Below are 27671 nucleotides of genomic sequence, written 5' to 3' on the forward strand. Positions count from 1 at the left end.
ATTATAGCATGCATGGAAAGGTGAACAGCTCACTACTAAGCACTAAGATTGCAGGGGCTGTACAATGTGGTCTTTTATTAGTAAATCATCACCAACTATATATGTCTGAGGCCAATATTTCATTAACTTTATTAGCACGGATTTCCAGATCAGTAACCTTTACCACTAATGGTGATTAGAGCTTAGACATGTAGAATTAACTGCCTTTAGCTTTACCTGGTAAACTGCAACAGTGGGGCATCCTATTCTTGATGTAATTTTTCCTAGAAGCGGTGGAGATTGATCCACCACCAATATAAAATCAAGCCATTCTATCTGTTAGTTTATGTTTAGGAAGGGTATGAACATGAAAAACTTTGGTTTATGTGTTGCAATGGTGCTGCTTCAATCGTCATATGGTGCATCAGTTATCCTTGTTAAAGTTGCCTTTGAGAGGGGCCTCAATCAATTTGTTTTTGTGGCCTACCGGCATATAATTGCCATGTTTGTATTAGGCCCCTTTGCTTATGTACGCGAAAGGTGAGCTATCCGCAACCATTTCTTTATTGATTTTTGCTGTATTTTTCCTTGCAGAGTGGTGATTGAGCATAGTCTTTCTCAGCCAATTGCCTTGGCATAGCAGAATTTGTTTACATTTATTTTGCTTACATACACTGCATTTGGAAAGCAGGGAACAGCGCCCTTCACTGTCATATTCACTGTTTGCAAAAATATTTTTGCTCTCATCAGTACGGACTACCATATACTTCAGTGTCTTCTATTTCGGTTTGACATATACTTCACCAACCGTAACTTCTGCCTTGAGCAATGTTATCCCTAGTTTGACATTTCTCATGGCAGTTCTTCTCAGGTAATCTTTACTTGGTAGTACTTTCTTTTCCGTCTCATATTCAGATCAGCCTTTTAGCTTTACCATTAGTTCAGCAGAAGCATTTCTAACAGTTGCTTTTCTTTTGCTTCCAGGATGGAAAAGGTAAACATTAGAAGCGCTAGTGGTCAAGCAAAAGTACTGGGAACAATAATCTCCATTGGTGGGTCACCTGTTTTACCTTCTGGAAAGGAGGGTGTCAGTTGAAAGACTTTGTGGACGGGCCTCTGATAAACATCCATAGCACCAAGGGTTCTGTAGGAGAGTTCAGGCACGGAAAAGAAAACTGGCTCAAAGGTTCTTGTCTTATTCTGATTAGCACCATTGCATGGAGTGGATGGCTGATTCTCCAGGTGATTAGATAGATACGTGGCTTCTAATATTACGATTCAATACGACATAACATAAACTTCTAAATGGTTTTTTCCTTTTTGGTACAGTTCATTTCGTTACAGGGAACAGTAACCAAACTGGTACTTGCTCTATTATATAAGCTACCGTTAATGCTATGCCAATTGGCATAAATAAGAATGTGATTATGCTCCGAATATGAAGATTACAAATGAAGATCTTGGTTGTCAATGAGAGATTATTTGAGACAGTTTAAAGATGTCAACTCAGATGAACAACCTTAAATGCCCTCTCCAGAAAGAAAATACTCTGCAAACATTTTCATGGCACAAGCAAGATGTTAAACAAATTTATTGTGAAAATAACAAATTAGTTTATCTGATCGAAAAATTTTCGTAGAGTAACAGCTTTCAAGCTTAATTATGTCCTGAACCTCTTAAAAAAGATTCATACAGTGTGGCCACATTCCTTCATGTCCAAATTAGAACAATACATCAATTTTCAGATCTGCTACTCCACATATAGGATTAAATTGTATCAATTGCTACTTCCTGATCTTCCCACAATAACAAAACGAACACATTATGAAGGCTAATTGCATTAAATTAACAGCTGGCATATATTTGCGTATAAATCCACTTAATGGGCAGAGCATCGAGGAGTGTGTGTTTGTGTGTGAGTGAGTGAGTGAGTGAGTGAGTTACTGAGAGAGAGAGAGAGAGAGAGAGAGAGATCTTTGCCAAGTAATGTTTCCGTACAAGAATAAGAACAAAGAAACAAAATGAAAAGGTCCACTATGAAAATTTCCATAAACTTGACTGAACCAATTTTACATAACACACTTCTCTTCACTGACAGAAATGATGCTGCTATTGACTTATTTCAACTTAATTATTAATCTAGTTACATCGAACACAACATAATAAGCTCTGAGGGATTCTTCACAGAAGTGAATGCCCACCATCTATCTAAATGACAATACTCATTGTACATGTGCATTATTGTATGTGCTTCAATATGTGGATTTATAAGTCTGCATTGCATAAGATGAATTCATTTTTGCTGCCATGATGTCATTTCAGGGTGTTCTCAATGTCAATCACAAACCTGTACTTAACATCCCTCTTTATTAGCCTCTCAAGAGCTTCATTCGCATATTGAATTGGAATTACCTCTATCTGTGGGTAAATATTATGAGCAGCACAAAAGTCTATCATTTCTTGGGTCACTTTTGTACCCCCTGTTATGCTTCCTGAGACTATTCTCATACCTGCCAAATGGTCAATTCAGGCATTTAGTTTAAACTCAAGTGAGAACATAAAATGCAACACAAATATCGTCAAGTACCCAGATTAAGGCTTGCAGGACTGAATTTGACTTCAGTTGGAAACCCAACGAGGACATAAACACCAGAAATCTTCAGGAGTGACATGTAGGGATCAAACGGATGATCACCAGATGCAGTGTCAACTATGAAGTCCAATGATTTTGATAGGCCCTGCACTCAAAACATCAGCTCCAGAAAGGGCAAAGACTCAAATAATTACACAGATGAGCTTGTAAGATGCTAACATTCTTTAGTCTGTACCTTCAACTGTTCTTGGTTAGAGGCGACAACAAATTTGTCTGCACCAAGCAGATTCAGAGCTTCTTCTTTCTTAGATATACTTGTGCTAAAAACTGTTACATGCAACCCAAAAGCCTTCCCAAACTTCACTGCCATGTGACCAAGACCACCGAGCCCAATCACTCCTAAAGATTTTCCACTGTGGTTCATGTTGTGCCGCATCATTGGTGCATAAACAGTGATTCCAGCACAAAGCAAAGGTGCTGCTGAAGCCAAAGGATAGTTGCCGGGTATTCTGAAGCAGTATCTGTTGATTCAACACCAAAGCTAACATTTTCATCTTTGGTTGATGTTGGCTAAGGATGTCGAGAATTAAACAAAACAAGTAAATAAAATCACAGCAAAAGTTAACTAACTCTAGATACAGAAAGATCGAATTGTTATACACTATTAAATCAATGCATTTGTTGTGTAGCATTAGTTGGCAATTATTAGATAATCAAATTTTAAGTTTCAACTTTCTTATCATGTTAAGGCTGCAAAAACCACAAAAAAGTGGCCTGTTCATTGCTCTTCAATCTAGAAGGAGATATTACCTATTCTTTTCCATCATGGTCTAAATCATACTCCAGATTTATATGTATAACAGCTCCAAATTGAAGTGCACATATTGGAATGCAATCCTATGACATGTCTTATGTGGCAACATAAACCCCAAAAAACCCTATGTTGTCCAACAAGAAAAATTATCACAATGCATAACAAACACAGAAAGCCAGATTGAACCATAGTTGTAGACAGTCAAACCACATAAAACTGTTAATGAGGATTCTTATTCCAGAAGGGTGTTGCAAGGTTTTAGAAGGCAAAAATGATACTCAGATAAGACTGGTAAGAAATAGCTTCAAGCCAGACAAAAAAGAGTCATCAAAGAGAGAAACAAAAGGTAAATGCAGCTTATCCTGCATTTGCAGATCTAACTTATCATTTAACCTAATAACCTTTAGAATACAAAAAGAAAATAAAGGAACAAAACAAGAGTTACTGCCATATAGATACGATGATGAAATGCTTGCCTTTCATGGACAACGATATAGCTAGAATAACCGCCTTTAGTGACTGTTCCATCCTCATCAATACCATTAAAAGTGAGAACAGACCCTTTAACACAATGAACTTCAACGCCATCATTGCAATACTCACAATCTCTGCATGAGTTGACATAAGTTCCCACCCCAACAGGATCACCAACCTTGAAGCGGCAAACATTTGAACCGACCTCCTTCACAACACCAGCAATCTCATGCCTGATATAGAAGCAATTATAATAGCAATATCAGCTTAAGAAAGTTTAGGAACTATTCACAATTCACAATCAGGAAACATACCCGGGCACCAAGGGGTACATTGAATCTCCATGTTTATTCCTAGTCCATATGACATCAGCATAACAAACTCCACAGTGAGTAATTTTTATGGAGACATCATCACTTCCAAGAGGCCTAAATAAAGTTTACAGGACAAAAACATGATCAAAGTAATGTAATTGAAAGATCATCAAGTAATGTGTGAACTGAATCATCTTTGTCAGGTGTTCACCTTCTTGGCCAATGTCAATGAAAGTTACTTAAACTTGCTGTCCTAAACACACAATAATGAGGCCAAGAACATGAACTTGGCATAAAGTTTAATAATTTTTAATAATCAAATGAATGAAAGGTGCTACAAGAAACAAGCCTTACAATACTCTGTTCAGCCAAAATGGCAATAACTAAAAATGTTCAGTTGAAAGGAAAAATATTGATTCAACTAGGATGATCTCAGGATTTCAAAGAATCTTGAGTTTTTTCCTTTTGTTGGGAGCATTCTTGGTTTTTGACTAGGATGTACCGTCACTTAGTTTGCTGCTTTTGTTTGCTTGCTGCCAGCTCTAGTTTTAGGCAGCTTTGAACCCCTTCTGTTGGGTTGGTTCTGTGTGGGACAACTGCCAATTTTTGTGAGCAGTGTGCCCATCTTAGTATAGTTTATTTTTCAGCCAAACCGGCTTTCATGCCAATGGGAGTCTCTTGCACTTGAGACTAACAATGGCATATCGGTTGTATGGCTAATAAAATCCACCTCTCAAAAAAAAAAACACACCTGCGACTGAATTTGTAGGGTGATAGAACTCCAGATGGATCTCTGGCGGCCCAGCCAAGGCAGTCCTCGGTTTTGGTCTGAGAATCCATGATTAACTAATCCATAATAGAACATTTGAGAGTCAGCTTTCTTAACAAAAATCGAATAAGAAAACCAAAAAACAGTACAGTATATAGTGTGTATCAACATCTCAGGATTCGTTTTGTTTGACAAGGGAAAAACAGAGAAAAGATTCAGCATCCAAATCCTAGAATTCAGACCCTGGCATCCATCTGTCAGTATTGTAGTTTTTTTGGGACAATCAGAAAGTTTTTGTTGATCGTATTGAGAACACGAATTTTAACTATGTAGACTGTGGGATGAGATTTGGTTTGGTTACAACTAAGCGAACAATTTATGCCTCGTGTGGGATTCTGCGTTGTACTCCGAAAAGTCAAACAAAAGCTGTTTCCTTAGTTCTGCTTTCCCAGTGCTCTATCCTAAAGTTTGACATACATGAAGCGAGACCAATGTTCTATCCTAAAGAACAAGAAGAAACTTACCCTTACCTGAGATTAATCTGAGGAACAACACAAAGAGAATCTCCTCCTATCTGTAGTATGTTTTCTGATCTCCAAACCCGTAGCCCTTTCAACGCTTGAAAATCCTACGACTCTTCTTGTCCCACGCAATCACTAACGTCACCTCCTTCCCTTGAATGCAGGGCGGGGCCTGATCGAGCGTTTTTCTAGTATATACGTATATATTGAACATTTCCTCTAGCGGCATTATATATATGTATTTTAGGAGTAAGAATTTAACTAAGCTTATAACACATTTTTAATCTAAAAAATATATATGATAGATGATTGAAGTCTCATATTTGTATCTTCAAGGTTCACTTTATTTTTTACTAATATCAAATATCACTAATTAAAATTTAAATATAACATCATGCGATTTTAAATTCTAAAAATATAATTTAAATAAATTTATAAATCACGGATCTATTTTTTCAATCTAAAAATTATATTTAATAGATGATGAAAAAACTCATGTTTATATACTCAATAATCATTCCTCTCTTACTGATATAAGACATTATATAATTGTAAATTAAATGAGTAGTTACCTAATCAATTATTATAATTCTTTTTATAAGATGTTGATATTTAGTATTGGTTTGTGATATTATAGTTATTATTACAGCTCTCTAATGATTGGGTAAATTTTATATTTGTAGTAATGATTGTCTTATAACTTACAGTATGAAAATTCATATTTCATATTTCAACTATCGTTCACTAATAGTAATTTTTTTGTTTCCTATATCTGAATGATTTCATCTTCAATCGCTTATCATGTTTTCTTTACTTTAGCACCTAAGAGCTCAATAATTACCAGTATATGTGAACAGTTATTAGTGTTTGGACTGCTTAAGTGCAAACCAACCAGAAGCCTCCCAGGTGATGCACACACGTATGCAGTGACATCAAAACTTTGTTTGCTTCAATTTGTATAACTTGGAAAGAAATTTTCAGCTGCCCAGCCAACCCATTTTTTTTTTTACTTAGCCACGCAATCACATTGCTCCACTCTTACGTCATAGCATATGCATGGTTGAATCAGCAATAGACATTTGGTTTTCCACACCATATGCATCATCAAGGACTTCAAGCTACATTACCTTACCAATCTACTCCGACATCATTCGTATATCACTGCCAGCAAGCATTGGGGAGATAAGAGTGTCGACATACAGGAGTGCTACACTATCTTGCCCAAAAAAACCAAACTTCCAGCAGCTTCCTGGTAGAGACTCTGAGTTTGAGGGGAACTTCTGCCTCAATATAGACAACCATCTCTCCTCGCCGTTCTTATGACTAACAGAAACAGGAGGAAAAACAACATAATTTTCAACATATTTCATGATCATATTGAAGTCTCCACCCTACAAGTCTGACATCGAAACCGGTTCAACTATAAAACAATGTAGGCCACCCAATTTGAAAGAACAACCACACTTTTTCCATCCCAATATCCAATAACAGTCAGCAGACACATGAAATATGCTATAGTGGCTGTTAAGATAAGTAGTATAAAATCTTCACAAGAGGAAAAGCAATCTTAGTGGCCAGTTCAAACGCTGAATGCATAACCATTAACCAGGTAAACATGCTTATCATGTTCAGTCCATCAGACCAGATTAAAACTCATCAAATTCGTATTCAAAAAATTCTATTGAGAAAGTAAGAAGGGGCTTGCAACTAAAAGATTAAAATAGGAAAACAACAAACAAAACATGGTAGAAGCATTCGACCAAAAAGGAAGATTCAAATCAAAATCGATCTTGCATAGCAACAAAATTGATTGCAGGCAAGACCCAAGATACATTTTATTTAGATTTCTTCTTTCTTTTTAGGGAAGGCTTCTTGGTTTGCAGTTTAAGCTCTGAAGGGCTTTCTAATTGATTAGTTTGAGGTTCTTCAGGCAGGGTACAGTGCAAAAATTTCTTGCTGGACCCAACTTGGTTACAGAACAACTTCAACATTCTTCTCCCCCGCATCCATTTGAGCATTATCTTCATGTGTGTTTTGCTATTTAATCCACCAATACCAGCTTCCTGTCATTAGAATAAAAAGCATCTAAATTAGAAACAAGAAGCTTGTATAAATATATAAAATTAAATAGCATTCTATCTTTATTATAATGTTTTCCCTTCTTTCACTACAAAGTCGAGACCCCATGATAACACAATAAATGCAAAGCAGAAAGATGGTAACCTGCACAATGCATGTCTGAAGTAGAGATCTAAAAGAGTGCATGATATCCAACTTAACGCAAGTACACAAGTAAATGTTTCTAATATGCAGTATCACATTATGCTATAGATCTAATCACCAAGGTGGTGAAAATTCGACTGCCTTGCTTGGCCTTGCAAAGAACATATAGTAACCCTTTTCCACATATAAAAGTGAATAACGGAAACTGACTAGGCAAAGGACTCCCACTGTGTTTACTAGAATTTATCGACCCTATCATGTCCCCCTGCTTACACCCCTTATGCGTAAAGGTGTAGACATAATCCATGTGATCAAAAGGAAAGGAAGAACTCAATACATCATCAGAAATTCACAACATTAAAAAGGATAGAATACAAAATAGAGAAAAAGAATTACAGCGTTATCAGAGTAGTTGGTACGAAAATACTGAGCCAAATAGGCAACTAATTCGTTAGCAAACTCAATGCAATTAAGTAGCAAAAAGACATTGAGAAAATGTAAACAAAGATTGTATCAAACGATGATACACGATATCAACTAATTAATACTAGTGAATTCGCCTCTTTCAGTTCAGAATGCTCTGGAATTATACGTATACAATTCATGGAAACCTTTTGACATATCAAGAAAATAAAACCATGTTAAAAATCAGTCCTTAAGTTCAATTTTGTATCCACCAGGCAAGAAATGCATGTTAAATGGAAGGGAAAAGTAAAACCTTCTGCAGCTATAAACTTGAGTATCGAGAAGTCAATCAAAAGCAAGGCGAAATGATGCAAGTTGGGGGAGGCGCTGGGCAATTTTTGAAATGATATATCACATAAATAAAGTAAATAATAAATTTAAAAAAAAATAGAAGAAGGGATAAAAAGAAAGAGGAACCTTGGCGTGGATCCAAGTGTTGGAGACGGTGAGAGGGCCGTGGTCCTTGATGATGTCGTAGAGGGAAGTGGCGATGGAACGAGCTTCTGGAATGGGTACCTTTGGGTTGATCTTTCTCACATTCACTGCCCTACTCCTCGACATATACCGAACCAACAAACTCCCAATGCTACCATTCTCTCCCTTAATGCTGTTCTTCACCACCCCTGCTAACCACATCTTCCTTTTGTTTCTGATTACTGGTTTTCTTCCCCAATTTTTCCCTGCTTATTTGCTTGATGATTCTTCCCGATTTTGGGATTACTCCGATTTCAGGGTTTTAGGAAACCCAAGCATGAGTTGGAGTAGGACGTGTTTTTCACGTGGACTATTGGGCCAGCTTTTGTGCCTTTCTTAGCTTTTAGTTAATCAATATGGGCCTCCCTTGCAGCCAGTTCCTTCCTTCTTTTTATTTGGGCCAGGCAATGTAATGCTCCTCATAGACTTTTCTATTATGGGTGTAGGCATTATTGTGTTGTAAAGGGCATAACTTTAGATAGGATTATTCTATTATGGGTGATTTATGCATAACCATTAGTAGGAGAGTATAGCTTTTAACTTATATATTTCTTACTTTTTGTACAAATGATTAAATGTGTGATAGGAAATTTTTGTGTAATCATTGACTAAAACTACCATTCTACTCTCCACAGAACACTACATACAAAATTTCAAAGAAATGTATACTCAACTTTAGAAAATAGAAATGAAAAAACATAATAATAAAGTTTATAAAACCGACAATCTTATATTACAAGATTAAAGTAAATTTTACTCGATACTTGTAATTCAATCATTTAAAAAAAATAAAACAATGAGACATTATATTTCTTATTTTATTGTTAGTTTCAAGTAAATAATAAATAAATTTTAGAGTTATAATTACCTTTATTGCTTATGTATCAAAGACACCCTTAATTAAGAATCAAACACAAAATGGGAAAGTCTCTTTATTCTTTTTTCCCTCTTTTGTGCCTTCAGCAATGTCTTAGCCACCAAATAATGTAATTCACTCACTTTATTGGGTAATTGGTGTTTTATAATTTTATGGTAGACAATCATGTAAAGGTAAGACACCATCATGACTTCTTTCATATGAAAGGGGAAATTGGCCATTTGGGCATATAAAAGAAATATGTAAAGGCAAAAAGAAGTTTTAATTATAAGTAAAGAGGGCATGTTGGTTGCCAAAACAAAAAAAAGCACACATAAAAGACATGCACATGCTGGGGAAAAAAGTATATCTCTCCTTTCTCCATACAACTAAGGGGCTAAACAATGTGCACGTTGCTTCAAAAATGTATTACAGCTGTATTGATACTTGGGGCCTTAGGGTTGAAGATGCTAAAATTAAATTGAAATAACATGAAGAATTTTGGAAGAAAACCAAAAAGATGAGCAGTTTAACAGAATTAAGATAGGAAAGAAAAGCAAAAAAAAAAAAGGCAGCGGTCCACTTGCCTTTGCCGTAAGCCCATCCCGCAGTATCCACCTGGCAGCTGTGACCTGTCTTTACTTTCTTTGTTTTGTTTTTTTTTTTTTGGTACTTCCCGTGGGATTGAAGAAAAAGAGAGCACTGTCCAGCCCACTGTCCTAGATTCCCGTCCTTACTCTTCGCATTTCGTCTGAATTTTGCCTTCATCTCTACTTCATTTCCACTCTCAGGTTTTCTCATTACCTTTTAAAGTCTTTTATTTTTATATTCGATCCATCTGCTATCTTTACCATCACGTTTGTTGAGGATTTAAATTCTTCCGAGGTTGTTATTAATAATTCAATTGTAATAGTTTTGGTTTTTCAGGTGAACTTCTTCTTCTTTAGCTCCCAGCCGTGTGGTCTGTTTCAATTTCTTTAGATTATGGATAATTTTTTGCTCTTTCTCATTCCGGTTCCATCAACTTCATTTTTTATTTTCTGAAAATTCCATGTTTTTGAGTTGCGATTCTGCTTCTATCAACTTCCATGTTCAATTCTGGTAGCTCGAGGGGTTGAAGCGCGCACTTGTTGATGTGGTTAAAACTCAATCGCATGTGCAAAATTTTACTAGTATTATGTCAAGTTATTGTGTATAGGAGTTACTACTGAAACCGTTTTGTTCTTCACCGTCTGTTGAGTATTATATTGGATATCAATCTGCTTGAAAACTTGTTTATGGATTTTGATGATCGGGGTCTTTAATTTTCTGGTAACAGTAACTTTTAGTGACTAAATACAATTCATTAGATCTGTGACTAGATGGTGTTCGAATTGAGAATTGCGATGAAGTTCTTCAAAACACCACCTTCTGGATATACTCCCATTTACAGTTTCCTTGATTATATGCTTTATTTTTAGAAAAAAAAAAAAAAGTGTTGACATATGGATTTTGGGGGTGTCAAATAATTTTTCTGGGATTGATATTCACTTTTTAACACCTGCTCTTTAGATGTGCTTACTCACGTACACGTGGTTACTCAAGATGTCCGAGTTTTAGAAAGTTTATTTCTTTCCAAAGTCCAAAGTTTTTAGTGTCCTGCATGATGGTCGTGCACTCTTTTCTTGAATAATTGAGGGACTGCAATATATTCAAATGGATAATTTGGTTGTTTTCCATTGTTAGGTCAGTCTAAAGTATGGCAGACACTGAAGATATTCAGCCTCTTGTTGTTGATAATGGGACTGGAATGGTTAAGGTGAGAACAATCAGTTAGTCAGTTTCTGGTGCCTTAGCTTTTCACTTTAAGGCTGTAAGATTTAATAACCCTCACTTGTTTCCTCAAACAGGCTGGATTTGCTGGAGATGATGCTCCTAGGGCTGTCTTCCCTAGTATTGTTGGACGGCCTAGGCACACAGGTGTCATGGTGGGGATGGGACAGAAAGATGCCTATGTGGGGGATGAGGCTCAGTCCAAAAGGGGTATACTCACATTGAAATACCCTATTGAGCATGGTATTGTTAGCAACTGGGATGATATGGAAAAGATTTGGCATCACACTTTCTACAATGAGCTTCGTGTTGCTCCTGAAGAACATCCTGTGCTCCTTACAGAGGCACCTCTCAATCCTAAGGCCAACAGGGAGAAAATGACACAGATAATGTTTGAAACATTTAATGTTCCTGCCATGTATGTTGCAATCCAGGCAGTTCTATCCCTTTATGCTAGTGGCCGTACTACAGGTTTGTAGCAGTAGTATGATTCACTTGAGACAACATGATGCTCCTCAAAGTTGAATGCTAAGTTGTTATAATGCTATTATTTTCAGGTATCGTGCTGGATTCTGGTGATGGGGTCAGTCACACAGTTCCTATCTATGAAGGTTATGCACTTCCCCATGCCATCCTCCGGCTTGACCTTGCTGGACGAGATCTAACAGATGCCTTGATGAAGATCCTGACAGAGAGGGGTTACTCATTCACCACAACTGCTGAACGAGAAATTGTACGTGACATCAAGGAAAAACTTGCTTATGTGGCACTTGACTTTGAGCAGGAGCTTGAAACTGCTAAAAGCAGCTCTTCAATTGAGAAAAGCTATGAGCTCCCTGATGGTCAGGTAATAACCATTGGAGCAGAGCGTTTCCGTTGTCCTGAGGTCTTATTTCAACCATCACTCATTGGAATGGAAGCTCCTGGAATTCACGAGACCACCTATAACTCAATCATGAAATGTGATGTCGATATTAGAAAGGACTTGTATGGTAACATAGTGCTTAGTGGTGGGTCCACCATGTTTCCTGGTATTGCTGATCGTATGAGCAAGGAAATCACAGCTCTTGCACCAAGCAGCATGAAAATTAAGGTGGTAGCACCCCCAGAGAGAAAATACAGTGTCTGGATTGGTGGATCTATTTTGGCTTCCCTTAGTACATTCCAGCAGGTATGGAGTATATTGCTTCACAACTGTGTTTTTGTTTTAATTTATCTTTTGTTTGCTTTATGAGAAGAGTAAATCTAATTCTTGATTAATGTAAAAGGCTCAAGAGTTGGTGCTGAAAAAAGAGCATCACCTTACACTATTGAACAAAGAGACTTGCCTGAAACTTAGAAGAAAGCAGACAATGCCTGTTCAATTCATGCTTTCTCTCCCCCCACCAAAAAAAAAGTGCCTGTGCTAGAAAGAACAGATTAATGTGCTTCTATCTTACGTTGAATGCTTCTGATGATATAGCATTTTTCATAAATGAAGTTCTGCTTATTTATACTTGGAATTCTATTCAGGGTTCAGACAATGCTTAATTCTAATGTTGTGCTTTTGTTTTTTTTTTTTTTGTGTTGAATGTAGATGTGGATATCAAAGGCAGAGTATGACGAATCAGGGCCTTCCATTGTTCACAGGAAGTGCTTCTAGATATGTGCTTGTGGTTTTTTGCTGTTTCCATCTGCATTTTGTGGTTTGGATTTTCAGATTGGGTGATGGTTAGTTTGGCTTGGTTTTCATTTTTGTTTTTGGTTTGATCTTTCGTTTTCATCCTTTATGGATGTATGAGATAACTTAGTCGATATGTATGATTATATGCTAGATCATTTTGTAGTGTTAACAGATAATTATTGTATTCCATAATGATAGCAATGTTGCTTGGATCAACAATTATATATGTAACGTGATTTTGACTACATTGTATCCTAAGCAAGCCGAAAGTTAAATGTTTTTGTTTTGGTATTGCAGTAAGGGATATGTTCAGGTTAAATATTGATGCATTCATGATTTTACTTTCAGAGTGCTTTCACAAGGATAAAATCTTGGTTGATAAAGAAAAGGACTCTCTTCCTTTTATCAATTGGATTAATCTAAGTAAAAGGCTGGTGAGTTCCATTATATATCAGGCAACCATTGGTCGATGCTTTTCAAGAATGATGGTTACTCTTGTGCAGTGTGTCGGTAGATACTTCAGTCCTCTTATCTTCATCATCTTTTTATATTTGTCCCAGAAAGTCTAAAAGTAAGTAGCGTGACATTGCCGAAACAGTGGTGGGGCAGTGTTGAGATTATGGTTTGAACTTGTTAATAAAGTAAGGAAAAGAGATTTTAATCAAAGAATGATTTTGAGAACGGATTTCTGGCTTGCGATCTATTTGTAGATTGCATGAGAATTTTGATTTGGTCAGTACCAGAAAATTCCCGAGTGGGAGAGACAATTTGAGGATCTTAAAAATTTAAAAGGGAAATGAAAGAGTCCAATTAAAAAACGAAGGCTTAACTGATCCACTCGAGGAAGAATTGGGCTGCAGTTAGGATCAGAAAGAAATGTGAAGCAGATGGATCTGGAAATTTAGGACTCAACTCGAACCATGCACACTGTGCAGGGACAGCTAGTGCATGAAGCCCAAATGTCTTTAGAGAAAGACGCTTTTTGTTGGAGGTTAAATACCGGAGGCAAAGAAAAACAAAAAAAAAAAAATAGTGCCAGAGGTAGAGAACTTGCTAAATCATTGCCGATCTTCCCTCAAAACACTAATCATCATTAGAAGCCCAAGCCTAAATCTGCGATCATTTACCAGAAAAGCAACTGGAAGCTGCTTCATAATGTTACCGTATCATTGAATGGTTGCATAAATGTCTCACGCTTACGGTCCCTACATAACAGAGGCCTTTCTAATTTTCATAGATCTCTGCTTTCGATCTCTCCAGGTCCTCTTAATTACTATAATTTTCCTACATCCTTAAAATTCAGTTTCTTTTGTCATAATTATGGGTACAGTTCTTGATATCATTTGAAGTTCTCCAATTCGTACGTAAGAATTGTACTGAATGTTAAATACAGTGTTGTACTCGTTAAATGAAAAAAAAAAAAAACTTAACAAAAGAAATATGTTAAAGCCAATTGCATACATACGCTATGGAGAAGAGCAAGCAAAGCTGCTACGGTTCCCGTTCCCGCTCGGGCATCACTGTTTGCGAACTGTTATCGACGCATTGGTGGGTAGTTTCTTCTGAGGATGGAGATGGTGAAAGACAACTAGAACGGCAAGTGGGACAAGAGAAGTGGGAAGACAACCACTGCTGGATACATTGTACATGGAATCCATGCTTACACTTCGCCAACACTTGAATCCCCTCTCCCTCCACGAATTCAGACAAGCAAATTGCACATTCAGCCTCTGCTCCTGCCAGCTTCAACCCGGTTGTGTAAACCAGCGTCGGTGCTGCCACCATGCTTGCTACAGCTGCCTCTGGGATAGGCTTTCTCTGTTCAAGTTCTTGCTGGGTTTGGGGAATGTTGTTGTGGCGAAATTGGCGCGGACGGCCACCACCGCCACGCAGAAAGCAGCGGATGGCTGCGTTAAGAGCCAGCGAGCATATTAGAGCACAGAAGAGAATGATTAAGACCATGGCTGCGTTAGCTTCAAAGTCATTGGAGCTGGAGTAAGGCCGCCACCTGCAAGTATGGGGGTTGCACGATGAGGTTGAAGTGGAGGACAATTGTGGCTCCCCGGAGGAAAGCGGTGGAGACATGTGGATGAGGTGCTGCGCGGTTGCTGCTGGCGGTGGTCGCATTTGGTTTTTTAGTATTGTGTTTCCTTTCTGCTTCTTCTGCAAAGTTCCAGGTTTGGGGGTTGTACGGGGTTATGACTTCTGAAGAAAGGGCGGAATGTTTTAGGAATTTCCGGGTTTTGGTTTCTGAGAGGGAGAGGGAGAGGGAGAGGGGGATTGCGTGTGAGTAGAAACGAAGATGTTTTATAGGCATATATTAGTAGGCATCAAGAAATGCATACGTGCACTTGAGGCTTAACAATTCCTTGTCGCAGTTATTAAATGCTAGTAACCTAGTGGGGTCTTATTCTTGGGCCCAATAGATCCTTTTTCACCTCTACTTTTCTCCTTACAAATGTGAAAAAAGGCTTTACTTCGTGTTCTTTTCTTGCTTGTTTTTCAATGTCCTTTCTCCCCTAATCACGTTACTATTCTCCGGGCTTTTTTCTATTCTTCATCAGCTAAAGTAAGCAATAATGTTCGTTACGCAAACTTTTTCACAATGCTAGGTTCCGAAAGCTTTTTCCTGTAAAATTAAATCATGTCCGGCCCCTTCTCCCTTCTATTTAATATTTTTTAAAGAGTATATTCTGCACTCTTGCAGTCTTGCTTTCGATACCCATTCCGAAATTTTTAAACTAAATACCTAGATGATTCGATAATTTTCGAGAATGTATGCAGTATTAATGTGGCGATCGGCTTCATATATATAATAATATATATTGCTTGTATCTCTCTCTTAATCATAGAGCAACACTTCGAACAAAAAGGTCGCTTATGCAAGTTCCACATATTTTTGGACAGCCTTGACAAAGGGTCACAATCTAAGTTATGAGAGACTTAAATGCTATATAATGTCAGAAATGATAGTCTGAAATGAAATGCAGAGGCTTATCCTCCGCCAAAGGGCAAAAGAAAAATGCTGCCGCTAAGGATAACAATGGTTTGGGCAACTTGTTAATGACACGTTGGTTAGGCAGTGGAAGACATTATTGTCTCTTTTTTTGCCTTCTTGGCCTGATGACGACAGTGTTTGAGTTAAGGGTAAAACTTGTTACGATAAGTGGGCATCAACTTTACACAGGTAGACCCCAGGGAAGGCCTACGAGCTTTTACAAAGGACTGGACAGGATAAGTTGATAAGGTTTTCAAACCCGAAGTGAACGGAGATGCTGATTGGTAACTTTTGGTCGTATTAGAGGAGAGGGAGAGAATCGGGTGTCTCAAAGATGCCAGAGAGAGACGTAGACCCTTCTTAAGACCACGTAGACACAGTAGCATACTTCCTTGTAAGGTGTTCCAATAAAACAGAGTTGTGGTTTTGTGGCACAGAAGGGGGGAGAGAGACTGAAGAGTCTGGGAAAAATAAGCTAAGGTCCACATGGAGTAAATGAACATCAAACATGGCAATGGTATTATGGCAGGACGCTGGCTTTTAGACAAATACAATCCACAGGTTGTCATTGTGGACGGTAGCCTCTAGGCCCACCATCACCGGTACTAGCAGAAACCTCTTCTGAAATCAAGGTGCGTGCATAATGCATAACATCAAACAAGAAATTAAATCAGGAAAACAACAAAGGGTGCATTTGCCCTATTTGCCTTTGCCTCCAGGCAATTGCACAGGAGCGCATCTAACTCTAATGAGTACTGACAAATCCTTTTACCTTCCCTCCATGCTCACATCTAATGCGTTAGTTGGAGGTTGCTTCCTGCAGATCACAATAATTTAGACTGTCCAGTCATTTCCTTAATTTCCTGCCTATCTAAAAATGAAAAAAGATATACACATATGGTACTAGTTGTCTAGTTGATCTTGACTCAGTGTTCCCATTAATATAGCAAAAGGAAAAGAATAGATGGTGCCCACAGAACTATATCCCATCTTCTACGGGCAATCAGGCAATTTACTTCTCAACCAATTAATTATCTCTCTTCTTCTCTGGATAGCTTTAAACATGGTATACCATGTAGCAGCTGATATCAAGCCGGTATTGTTGAAGGTCTCAAGCATACAGAAGCCTTAAACAAAAGTTGCTTCGTTGCCTGCTGCAGATGCAGGAATCAGGATACTCGAATTTCCAATATGGTTAGTTAATTATATTGGAAAAGGGACTCAAGCTGCCGAAGATATTCATTGATTGCAAGACGGAGAAAAACCTTGTGAATGTACATTTCTTTTCGCGTTAACTGTAATGGGATTCCATTTGGAGCTGTAGATAAAAAGCTATCTGAAGTTTACGAGAAAGCTAAAAGGTAAAAGAACAAGATTTGGATGGTTAGTTGATTATATTTGATACATTGGATGGTTCGATCTTTTCTCCTTCTTCTTCGATTGTCTGAATGGCCGTAGCTGCACCATGCATGCTCGGCACTAGAGATCATGTCGATTTATTGGAGTTGATGGGTACCCGTCGAAGGTCCCATTTAATATACAGTTGGCTGAAAATTTCAGTTAGTTTTGGCTTTGAGTAAACCTATCCGTAAGGGCTAAGCATATTAACATTGTAGCTTGTCTTTGATGTTCCTTCCTTCCACTCTGTAGTTGGAAACCGGAATTAGAGTATGAGGCTAAGTTATATGTATACTGCTAAATGCTAAATAAAGCTGATGGAATGTATTTGGATTTTGGATAACTGTAGTAAATACAATGATACGAATTGACTTTTGAGTTTTGACTTAATTAAGCAAGAAAGATTTTTATCCAGTTTAAAATCCTGGTAACATGAACTTGAAAATGTTCTTTCAACACTTGGTGAACGAATTTTTTGGACCTCTAGAATTGGGCTAATATTTAGATTATATTTATAATTAAAATATTTTCCTTGCCTCAGACATAATTAATATGTTAAAAAACCAATAAAACAAATCAATAAATTAGCATATAGTTTGTCTAACATAAAATTAGATTAAGTTATTAAGATTTTGTCCTTGCCATTGAAATAATACTTTATTAGTAAGTTTTAAAAAAATTTATTTTCCTTTTACGTGAAGAGATAAAAATTGATCAAAATATCTATCAAGTCCTTGTATTCATGCGTTTTGTTCAATTTAATCCATGTACTTAAAATCAAAATAATTTAGTTTTTTAATTTTAAAATTTACTTTAATTTAATTATTTTCATTAATGATATCTAATTTTCCATATGACACAAACTTGATGACATGGTAGTGCAACATGGTCATAATATGATGATGTGGCAATGCTAACATGGTATTGTCATGCTGATTTATTAGTACCACGTGACAGATAAAATATTTTTAAAAATTTTTTTTGAGTCACATCATAGGGATTAAATTGAACAAAATTATATAATACAGTAACTACATTGAACAAAATTAAAATATTGAGGAATTAAATTAAAAAAAATAAAAAAAATATTTAAGTAGATGGTAGATATACTTCTTAATAAGTTAAATATTTAAGTGTAAAAGATTTATGGTATCAACAAATATAGATAAATATTTTAATATTTGATTGTAGAATATGTACATTAATTTATTTATTTTATATAAATTAAGTTTAAATTCTCCTTTTATTAAAAAAAATTTAAATTTTCATACTTAAAGTTAAATTTAGATGAATAACTTGTATTATCTTAAATGAAGAATGGAGATATGAAGTTAAAAATAATTATAAAAAAAATTTCTCGTTTTGACTTACTAAATTTGAGCATGACAAATCTCTTATTACAACTATAAAATATGAGTTACTCCACTCTTTCAATTTTTATTTATTTTTTATGTTTTTATTTTGTTTAATATTTTAAGTTATATTCATTAGGTTAAAATTTATTGGATTAAAGATTAGATTTATGGTTGATAAAGTTAAATATAATTGTAAATATTTATACAATTTTATTTTGTATTTATAAAGTTTTTGTAGATTTAAATTAATAATGTAAATTTAAATTTAACATAATTTAATTGTGATATTTGAACTTAAATAAAATTGTTTCATAAGAAACTTTGAGTAAATTTAAATAAAAGGCAAATTGAGTAAAAGTTAAATAATTCCAAAAGAATGGATATTTGTAAATTGTGAAAGTTGTAACCCATTTTATTTATTTGAGTTCATTTCAAGTTAAAAACTAAGTCAAATAAATTTTAAATTTTTATACTATTATAAATAAAAAAATTATTTAGTCTTTTTTATATTATATTATTTTAATATAATATAAGTTATTTATCTAAATTTGACTTTAAGTATGAATTTTTTTTAAATTTTTTTTGGGGAAAGAGATTTTAAACTTAATTTTTATGGAGAAAATAAATTTATGTGTATATTTTAGAATCAAATAATCAACTACGAAAATATTTTTATATATTTTTTAATACCATAAATCTTTTTCACTTAAATACTTGACTTATTAATAAGTATACTTATCATTTACTTAAATATTTATATTTTTTAATTTTTTTAATTTAATATCTCAATATCTCAATTTTGTTCAATTTAATCTTTGTACTATATATTTTTATTCAATTTAATCCCTACGACTGGATACAAATTTTTTTAAAAAAAATTTATTTATTTACTACTTGATATTGACATGTCAGCATATTAATGCAACGTCAACGTTACCACATCATCATATTAAGATCACATGGCACTGTCACATCATCAAATTGGTTGCACGTGACATGCTACATGATCGTGTGGATGTCACGTTATCAATATATGCTACGTTAATGCTGATGTCATCTTTTTAACGACAAAATTAGATACCGTTAGTGAAAAGTACTAAATTAAAATAATTTTTAAAATTAAAAAATTTAATTACTTTAATTTTAAATACATAAACTAAATTAAATTAAATATATAAATATAAAAATTTGGTACGTATTTTGATTGATAAAAATTAAAGTTAAAAAGAGATAATTAAATCTAAAATCTAAAAATGCATTAAATAAACAAGTAATGGTCTATCACACATATATATATACACGTGTCCTACTTGATATTGATGGGAGAGTTTCGGGCTGATTTTGGGCTTTTTCTTGAATCTTCACTGTTCTAAAGCTGATTTAGCAGCTTTGGGCTTTCCCTCACTTTAGGCTAGTCGGCCCCGCGGCTAGTTAACGGTAATTTTCTGCTCATTTTTGTTCTCTTTCAATATCAAGCGCCGGGCGCCCACCGCCTAAATCCTACTCCCAAAAGGTAAAGAATGAATCAAATCAGGAGCGAGAGAAAACAAGAGCGCTGCAATTGATCATGGAGGAGTTTGCGCTCGGGGGATTTTGATCATTGAACGATTTTGCGACTTTAATTCGCTAACGGATACGCCGTCTATGGCGGCATCATCATCGTCATTGGCGGCGTCGGCGGTGGGGGCTAGGTCATGGAGAACGGCATTTCTCACTCTGAGAGACGAAACCCTATCGAACCCTCCTTCCATCCCTCAACTTGTCCAATCCCTACTCTTCTCTCACTCTCACTGTTCTTTCATCTCTGCCGCCTCCGACCTCCCTGCCCACGAGGTATCTATCTATGTCCAAAATTTCACTTATATTGCTATTCCTTTTCATTTGATGATAAAAGCTTCCCAAATTTTTAATTTCAGGTGACTTCGGATCTATTATTTCTCATCCAACTGGTTGCCAGTGCCTCCCAATTTCAACAAGATTTGATCCCCACCTTTTCCAACACTTGCCACTTGGTATCTCAGTGTCAATTACTCTTGCTCTTCATTTATTTTATTTGTTTGGTATAAAATTACCTATTGTTTTCTTGTTTGCCCTAGATCCATGACGTCAGTCGTCGAGTTTCTCTCGACATGAATTCCTCATCGTGGACTCTCCTTCTCGACTCATTTACCAAAATGATGGATTTTTTTCTTGCCAAAGCAACCTCCAATGCTGCTTTGTATAAACCAGTTTTGGAATGCTTAGAAACTCTCAGGTTTATTCAACTTCCTACGCTTTTATTTTCCCTTGTGCACTTTTTTTTTTCATGCTTGCGTAAATTCTGAAGTTTTTTATTCCCAGATATCTTGTGAGTGCAAACCAACGGAAATGCTGTCTGTCAGATGATATTCAGTTGGTAAATTTTCTTCTTCACATCATTGCACGTTCACACGTGGATTTAATCTCCTTGTATCGTCCAAGTGGCAATCAAAAGAGTGCTATTGAAATGGGAAAGAAATCACCACGGTATGGTAGTTTATGGGATGTTCAAGCTACAACCTTTACTATGCTTGGTGAAGTATATTCAAGGACTGGTTCATCTTTTCCAGTCAGTACTTGGCAATCAACTATTCAGGTAAGTTCTCTACTTGGCTTTAATGGCATCTATGAATGAGTCACTAAGATTGAGTTTTCGGAATTAGATTCTTAGGAAGATGATGGACTCATTAGCATCCAAGAATTTGGTTGTTGAAGACATTGTCATGTCCAGGTATGACTCTTTCCTCCCATAACCAATGAAGAGAAATTGAGAAAATAAAAACTGATATTTGTCTTTCATGTATTGGTAAACAATATTTCACGTTGTGTGCAGGTTTTATGTATCTCTTCTGCATTGCCTTCATTTGGTTCTAATGGATCCTAAAGGTTCTATTTCTGAACATGTAAGTAAATCATTATACTTTACGGCCATAATATTAATTCATAAATATTTAATTGTTTTTTTGTCTTTGCTACTTCATGAATGTAAAATGTACTTGCAGGTTTCTGGTTTTGTGGCATCCTTGCGAATGCTTTTTGTTTATGGCCTTACTGGTGGACCCCAACTCATGTGTGCTGCTGTTGGTAGCAAGGAGAATGAACCTGGTTCACTGAGTCTTAAGTTGACTTCAGAAGAGCCTAAAACGACAAATAATACTCCGTATAGGCCTCCACACTTGCGTAAAAAGGAGGGCTTTAATATGAGGCAGGCTAAAGCTCAGGATGCTCAGAGTTCTTCTGATCACGATTCTTCTATGGTTGATGTTACATCGTCAGATTCTGATTACAGTGACAATGATGGATTACTTAAAGACATTAACAGTTCTCGATGCTCGAAGGTTAGAGTATCTGCTATTGTTTGTGTACAGGTAAATTTAGAACATATTTCTTTCTTATTTGTGACTCACTTTTGATGTTTGGGTAAACCAAGGTTTCTGCAGCTTTATAGCCTAGTTCTAGGTGGTTTTTGACTATTCCCTATTAAGTATGTGGAAAAACTTTGAAATGTGGCAAGTCTTGCTTATGATTTAGGAATTAGTGGGAATACTCTCAGCACCATGAGGATGATACCTAAACCTTGATCTTGCAGTGTAAATTGAGTCTTTTTGCACATAATTTTTGTATTCTAAATTGTTAAATTGACTGATTAGTTATATGAATTGACATTAGTAGTGACTATGAATTCTGAACTGATACAGCTTTTCTTTGTTTGATTTGATATTCTGTGCATTTAAGATTTCTTATGTCAGAATAGAGTTAGGTTGGGAAGGGCATTTACCTTGAAGTCAGCTTAAATAACTTTTTACAGTTAGTTGTGGTACATGGTTTTCAAAAATAAATGAAAAACTAATTTATCCACCCTACAGTTTTAAGTCCTTTCTAATTATTTGTGGGGTCTTTAGTATTTCCGTAAACAACTATCATTTTGTTGGTACTGGAATTTTTTTAAGTATCCAGCTGTTTCAAATTTTGTAATTCAACACTATGATCTAGATTCTACTCTATGATTTGTATGGAAATAGCTTTGAGTTACTATGTATTTTTGTTGTTGCGATATTGCTTTCTGCTACTCTGGGATTAACTTAGTGTGAGCTTGATGCCATCAAACCATGGAAGCTGCTTGTCTTTGTTAGTTTTTTGCGTTGCTGGGTGTCATTTCCTGGCTTCGTTTTGGTCATTAATGCGGAAAGGTACTCGTGAATGATCACTGACACTGAATACTTCTAATTGGGGCTTCTTTGATTGTGTGTTTTTCTGGTGAAGGATCTTTGTCAAGCTGATCCTAAATCCTTTACAGCTCAATGGACAATGCTTTTGCCAACCAATGATGTACTACAACCAAGGTGATGCAGTCCACTCTTCATCTTATTGAGCTAATGTTTCCATAGATTTATGCTCCTTTTTCTTTGCCTTTAGCAAATTATCTTCGTTTTCCATTTATTTCACATTGCCAATTGCAGGAAATTTGAAGCCACTCTGATGGCATCCTTGCTATTTGATCCTTACTTAAAGGTACAGCTTTTGTTGTTTGTAGGTAATTTTTTTTTTAACATCTATTTTTCTTGACCAATTATTTATCATCCAGGCCTTGTGCTTAATTTTAGTTGACAATCATTGGATTATGATGGCATGGATATTTTCCTGGTTATATATGACTTTACATCATGTATTTGGCAGACATTTACCTTAAACCTCAGCAATGCTTCTTGCTTACTCTGCAATTTTGTGATACCTAGGCACGGATGGCATCGGCCTCAGCTCTGGCTGTCATGATGGATGGGCCTGCTACTGTTTTTCTGCAGGTAGCAGAATACAAAGAATCTACTAAATGTGGATCTTTTATGGCACTTTCTAGTTCACTTGGCCAGATACTAATGCAACTTCATACTGGTACTAGAAATTATTGTTTTGTGCAGTATAATTAATTTTATGCAGACTGTGCGTGCTTATGTTTTTTCCTGTCTGTGTTTCTTGCTATTATCTTATATAATTATCTATTGTGCTATCTTTGTCTCTCTTCTTTGTGATGTAGGTATTCTATACTTAATTCAGCACGAAAGTAATTGTCGGTTGCTGATGTTGGTATTCAAGATTCTCATGCTCTTGATATCGTGCACACCGTATGAATCTTCCTTATCATGCATCCTCATGTTTGTTAAAATGCTTAGTTTTTTCCCTCCTTTTTTAATGGACAATTTGTTGTATTGCAATTAATGCTTTCTATTGCATTTATATTCTTATGACACTGTACCTTGTTTTCAGACTGATCATTTGCATTTATTAAGAGTTTTTTATCACTATAAGAACACTGATATGTTGAATCTTTTTAAGTGGCAAAATAAGACATAGGTGGTGTTTAAGAGCAATAGAACCTTGGGGAACCTTGTAAGCTAGGTAATCTATACTTCGAGAGATAAAAGGAGAGACCAAACCAATACAGAACAAAAAGACAGATAGTGAAGAGAGATTATAGGACTATTCGAAAGTCAATTTTGTAACTTATGAGTTTGGTGAGTGAATCTTTCCTCCACTTATTTCCTTTCCTTTCTTGTCTCTATTTTCCCCTCCTCCCACCCTCTCTGTCTCTCTTTTCTTTTTCTAATTTTATTTTGTATACTATTAATATCATGATTTTCTGCTAATTATCTTGGAGACTAAGGTAGGTTATGCTTTCATTGTGTGCATGGAAAGTGATGTACATAAATGCGCTCATTTGTAATCCACTTTAGTACAGGTTTGCGATTAACTAAACTGATAAGGACAAACAATTACTTCAATCATTTCATTTTCAGAGGTCTACTTGGACTTTATTACCAATTTGATTTGCAAAAATTTTTGAATGGTGAATAAGAATCTGAGTTTCTATCGTTTACAAAAATCCAGTCGGGTTCTTATTGGATGCTTTTAGATGCTTGAATATGAACTGATTTGCTGGTACTCATGCCTTCATTAACTTCATGTGTTGCCTCCTTTATCTTTTGAGAAAAGCTTTGCACATGTATATTGGATTTATTGCATTTTTTTGCTCATAATTCCACAGATATTCAAGAATGCCTGTAGAGTTGTTGCCAAAAGTAATTATGTCTTTGCAAGCAAGGATTGAAGCAGGTTTTCCGTTCAAAAGTGATCAGACTGGTCTGCAGGTTGGGGGTTTTTAGTCATTTTTTATTATATTTTGCTTCACTCTTCTCCAAACCCACATCTCTTTCACTGGTGTGGATAGGTAGCATTTAGTAATTTTGGTTGTGCATATAACTATATCAGATCTTACCGCTTTTGTTAGGTTGCTGCTATCAGTTGTTTAACAGCTGCTTTATCAGTTTCACCTTCGATCCAAGTCAAAGAAATGATTTTAGAGGAAGTGTCAACAGGTTAGCTCACTTCTGTTTGGCAAAATTATTTTTTCATTTCAGGTAGTCTTTCCCTGTTTCTTTCTTTTTTTTTTGGAGGCAGGAGGGGGAGGGGGGGAAAGAGGAGGAGATGGATTTCAGCTTGTGAAACCAATCATATATGCTTATTGTTGAGATTGATTTCATATCAAAGAGGTTACTAAAGAGCATTATACTGATTGCTTATACCTTTGGTAATAGAATTAAAGCATGGAGCCGGTAATACACTTTTATAACATCATCTCATGCTGTGGTGAGGAGTGAGAAATTAGAGTGACTGAACACTGGAGTGAAAGAGTCACTAAGGGGGAGGCATAGGGATCAACTCTACTCTTCACTTCTGTTCTTAGTGCTTAACTTTTTTTTTTCTTCAAATTTTTTATATTGTCACTATATCTTTCATAAAAAAATTATGCTTTTGACTTTGTTGCTTTCCTCATTTATCCGTCTTGTGCATGCATTCATACTCTTGTGTCTTAGAATAAGGGTTTCACTAATTCAAAATGTTGAAACTTCCATACATATATGTCACTCCTAAGTGTTTGGACACCATATCAGAGACGTTTGAGGATAAAAGCTGGTCATGCCCTGCTTCTCCCCAATTTTGGGAAGCAAAACCCTGCCGAACATTTCACATGTAGTTCGTGAAAATGTTTCCTTGTGGACAAATTGATGCACTATCTCATTTGTGATTGGAGTTTTTTATGTTATTGCATTGCGTAGAGACCTGAATGAGAACATGTCTCATTCATATGTAGTAACTATTTTGGTTTTTATTTGGTGAACAAGGATAATAAACACTTGAGTTCTTTTATTTACTGTTGAGAGTTTCTTTAATGTAAATAAATTATTCAGGGTGTATGGGTTCCATGTCCAGTTTTGCGTATCCAATTTTGTCCTAAGTTTAGAGTTGTATGCATGTATCATATAATCAAAATACTGTTTGGAGAAACTACTGTTTTTTGTCTCTCTGCTACAAAATATTTGCTAATTTGACCTTGGAAATCTATTTGAAGCTATATTCCAGGTTCTTTGGAGGCTGAGAAGAAATCAGGAGTTCTTTTTACATTACTTCAACATTCTGAGCGGCTAAGCAACCCGACAATATGCTTTGAAGCACTTCAGGTAATTTCAAGTAAAGCTATGAGCATTTAGTGTGTTGATTAATTATGTTGAGTTGTGGTGGCTTTCGAATGCTCCTGTGGTTGAGCATGCAGTCATTTTGTATCACTGAGCCTTGTTTGCACGTTTTCCTTTTCTTCTCCAGTTAGTGCTTCTTGGTTCTTCCGTGACACCATGAAAATTTGGTATCTTATATTCATAGAATGTATGATATATGCTGTTTCAAGCTAAGCTGCCTAAGCTTGAATTATCTGCTTTTTAAAGCAAATATAGATGAAATAGTGGGAGCTAAAGAGGCCATGAGATCATGCGTAAGTGTAAAGAGCCATAGGATTGGTAAATGATAAATGTAGTATCAGTGCAATAAAATTGATGAACCTTGTATGAAGTTGATTGTGAGGATAATGCTTGTTTGTTCGTATGTTAAGTGAGCATGTTTATGTGTGCTCATGCATGCATGTCTTTGGGAGCTTTTGTTCATATTGGACAAAAACAGACAGTCCAAGATTGAAAAAGGGGATCTTCCAGAATATATATATATATATATATATATTTGTTTGGTACATCCAATAGATACTTTTTGCTTTTATGATTGTGCAATTGTCACAGGGCGGTTCTGCAGATCTCCCTCAGTGCGGCCTTGGGTTCAACCCTTATCCCGGTATTGGAACCCAAGTCAGCCTTAGTGCTTCAGCAATTGCCCAGCAAGCACCCAACACTCCCACACACAGCACACTGCCTTCCGACACCTGCACTCGCACACAATGGCTTTAAGCCGGCAAGCAAACTTGCATAAAAGGAAAAGGAAGAAAAGAGAAGAGAATGTTGGAAAAAGAAAAGCTGAACTTCTATTGAATGAATTGAATGAATTACACAAAGCACAAGGGGTTATTTATAGCCAAATCTTTTCAAATATTTCCCTCCAAAATATTTAGGAGGGAAGCTAAAATTTTCAGCAGCTCAATACATCAAAAAAGTGGGTTTGGTGGGCGGGCACCATCTTGGGCCCCCTGGTGGGTCTGGGCCGCGCACAGGCTGTGTGCCTGGGCGCTGGCGGGCTGGTGCGCATGGGCCGCGCGCAGGCAGTTTGTCTGGGCGCTGTGCGGGCTTGCGTGCTGCACCCCTGCAGTGCCATCCTTCGTGCCGCGCACCCCTGCTGGGCCGGCGGGCCCCGAGCCTGCGTACCGTGCGTCCATGCTGTGCGCCCCCGCGTGCAGCGCACCCCTGTTGGGCAAGGGGCCCTGGGCCTGCGTGCCGCATACCCATGCCGTGTGGGTCGGCGTGCCACGCACCCATGCTGTGCGGGCTGGCGCGCCTGCGCGTAGTCTGCCTGGCTCTGTGAGGGCTGGCTCGCCCAGGGGCCTGTGCTGTGCGCCCCTGCTGGCACCCTGTCGGGTTGGCTCAACTAGGGGCCTGTGCTGTGCACCCCTGCTG

General features: G+C 36.6%; 5 protein-coding genes and 1 pseudogene across 13 annotated transcripts in view; 3 read left to right on the forward strand and 3 right to left on the reverse strand.

The window, feature by feature from the left end:
- Positions 1 to 346: 346 nt before the first annotated feature.
- LOC110426247 (WAT1-related protein At2g39510 pseudogene) lies at positions 347 to 1350 on the forward strand (annotated as a pseudogene). Its single transcript, XR_016351785.1, has 3 exons — positions 347 to 519; positions 671 to 850; positions 964 to 1350. The product of XR_016351785.1 is annotated as a WAT1-related protein At2g39510 pseudogene (transcript).
- Positions 1351 to 1938: 588 nt separating this feature from the next.
- On the reverse strand, positions 1939 to 5663 carry LOC110412568 (cinnamyl-alcohol dehydrogenase). 2 transcript variants are annotated; one of them, XM_021423136.2, is made up of 7 exons: positions 5474 to 5663; positions 4926 to 5020; positions 4175 to 4288; positions 3863 to 4093; positions 2808 to 3093; positions 2567 to 2717; positions 1939 to 2489 (listed from the first exon to the last, which is right to left on the reverse strand). In XM_021423136.2, exons 2-7 carry the CDS (start codon positions 5012 to 5014, stop codon positions 2293 to 2295), a joined length of 1068 nt encoding a protein of 355 aa, XP_021278811.1. In that variant the 5' UTR covers positions 5015 to 5020; positions 5474 to 5663; the 3' UTR covers positions 1939 to 2292. The 2 variants fall into 2 exon arrangements, with proteins under 2 accessions (XP_021278811.1, XP_021278819.1); XM_021423144.2 differs by having other exon boundaries at positions 5468 to 5663.
- A 1365-nt stretch (positions 5664 to 7028) lies between these two features.
- Positions 7029 to 8911, reverse strand: LOC110420604 (tumor necrosis factor receptor family protein). Its single transcript, XM_021433985.1, has 2 exons — positions 8570 to 8911; positions 7029 to 7527 (listed from the first exon to the last, which is right to left on the reverse strand). Exons 1-2 carry the CDS (start codon positions 8786 to 8788, stop codon positions 7300 to 7302), a joined length of 447 nt encoding a protein of 148 aa, XP_021289660.1. The 5' UTR covers positions 8789 to 8911; the 3' UTR covers positions 7029 to 7299.
- A 1182-nt stretch (positions 8912 to 10093) lies between these two features.
- LOC110427183 (actin-7-like) lies at positions 10094 to 13236 on the forward strand. 5 transcript variants are annotated; one of them, XM_021442648.2, is made up of 5 exons: positions 10094 to 10273; positions 11213 to 11280; positions 11372 to 11765; positions 11852 to 12465; positions 12871 to 13236. In XM_021442648.2, exons 2-5 carry the CDS (start codon positions 11221 to 11223, stop codon positions 12934 to 12936), a joined length of 1134 nt encoding a protein of 377 aa, XP_021298323.1. In that variant the 5' UTR covers positions 10094 to 10273; positions 11213 to 11220; the 3' UTR covers positions 12937 to 13236. The 5 variants fall into 5 exon arrangements, with proteins under 5 accessions (XP_021298323.1, XP_021298307.1, XP_021298315.1 ...); XM_021442632.2 differs by having other exon boundaries at positions 10096 to 10273; positions 11208 to 11280; XM_021442640.2 differs by having other exon boundaries at positions 10269 to 10409; positions 11208 to 11280.
- Positions 13237 to 14260: 1024 nt separating this feature from the next.
- Positions 14261 to 15232, reverse strand: LOC110427208 (RING-H2 finger protein ATL79-like). The gene has a single exon (XM_021442678.2). The coding sequence runs from the start codon at positions 15082 to 15084 to the stop codon at positions 14449 to 14451; it is 636 nt and encodes a 211-aa protein (XP_021298353.1). The 5' UTR covers positions 15085 to 15232; the 3' UTR covers positions 14261 to 14448.
- Positions 15233 to 20144: 4912 nt separating this feature from the next.
- Positions 20145 to 27671, forward strand: part of LOC110409597 (ARM repeat superfamily protein) — a 16735-nt gene continuing 9208 nt past the window's right edge. Inside the window, exons 1-14 of one of the 3 annotated variants that reach the window (XM_021419009.2) lie at positions 20145 to 20541; positions 20625 to 20720; positions 20805 to 20962; positions 21049 to 21322; positions 21390 to 21457; positions 21560 to 21629; positions 21729 to 22094; positions 22990 to 23069; positions 23187 to 23238; positions 23463 to 23616; positions 23759 to 23846; positions 24767 to 24869; positions 25010 to 25097; positions 26143 to 26240. In XM_021419009.2, coding sequence (XP_021274684.1) covers positions 20353 to 20541; positions 20625 to 20720; positions 20805 to 20962; positions 21049 to 21322; positions 21390 to 21457; positions 21560 to 21629; positions 21729 to 22094; positions 22990 to 23069; positions 23187 to 23238; positions 23463 to 23616; positions 23759 to 23846; positions 24767 to 24869; positions 25010 to 25097; positions 26143 to 26240 — 1884 coding nt within the window. In that variant the 5' untranslated portion in view covers positions 20145 to 20352. The remainder of the gene's footprint in view (positions 20542 to 20624; positions 20721 to 20804; positions 20963 to 21048; positions 21323 to 21389; positions 21458 to 21559; positions 21630 to 21728; positions 22095 to 22989; positions 23070 to 23186; positions 23239 to 23462; positions 23617 to 23758; positions 23847 to 24766; positions 24870 to 25009; positions 25098 to 26142; positions 26241 to 27671) is intronic. The other 2 variants (XR_002444587.2, XM_021418998.1) reach the window with 2 other exon arrangements.

Source organism: Theobroma umbraticum, unplaced genomic scaffold, assembly GCF_002168275.2.
Source record: "Theobroma umbraticum cultivar Fairchild unplaced genomic scaffold, ASM216827v3 scaffold_30.0, whole genome shotgun sequence".
Classification (NCBI taxonomy): Eukaryota; Viridiplantae; Streptophyta; class Magnoliopsida; order Malvales; family Malvaceae; genus Theobroma; species Theobroma umbraticum.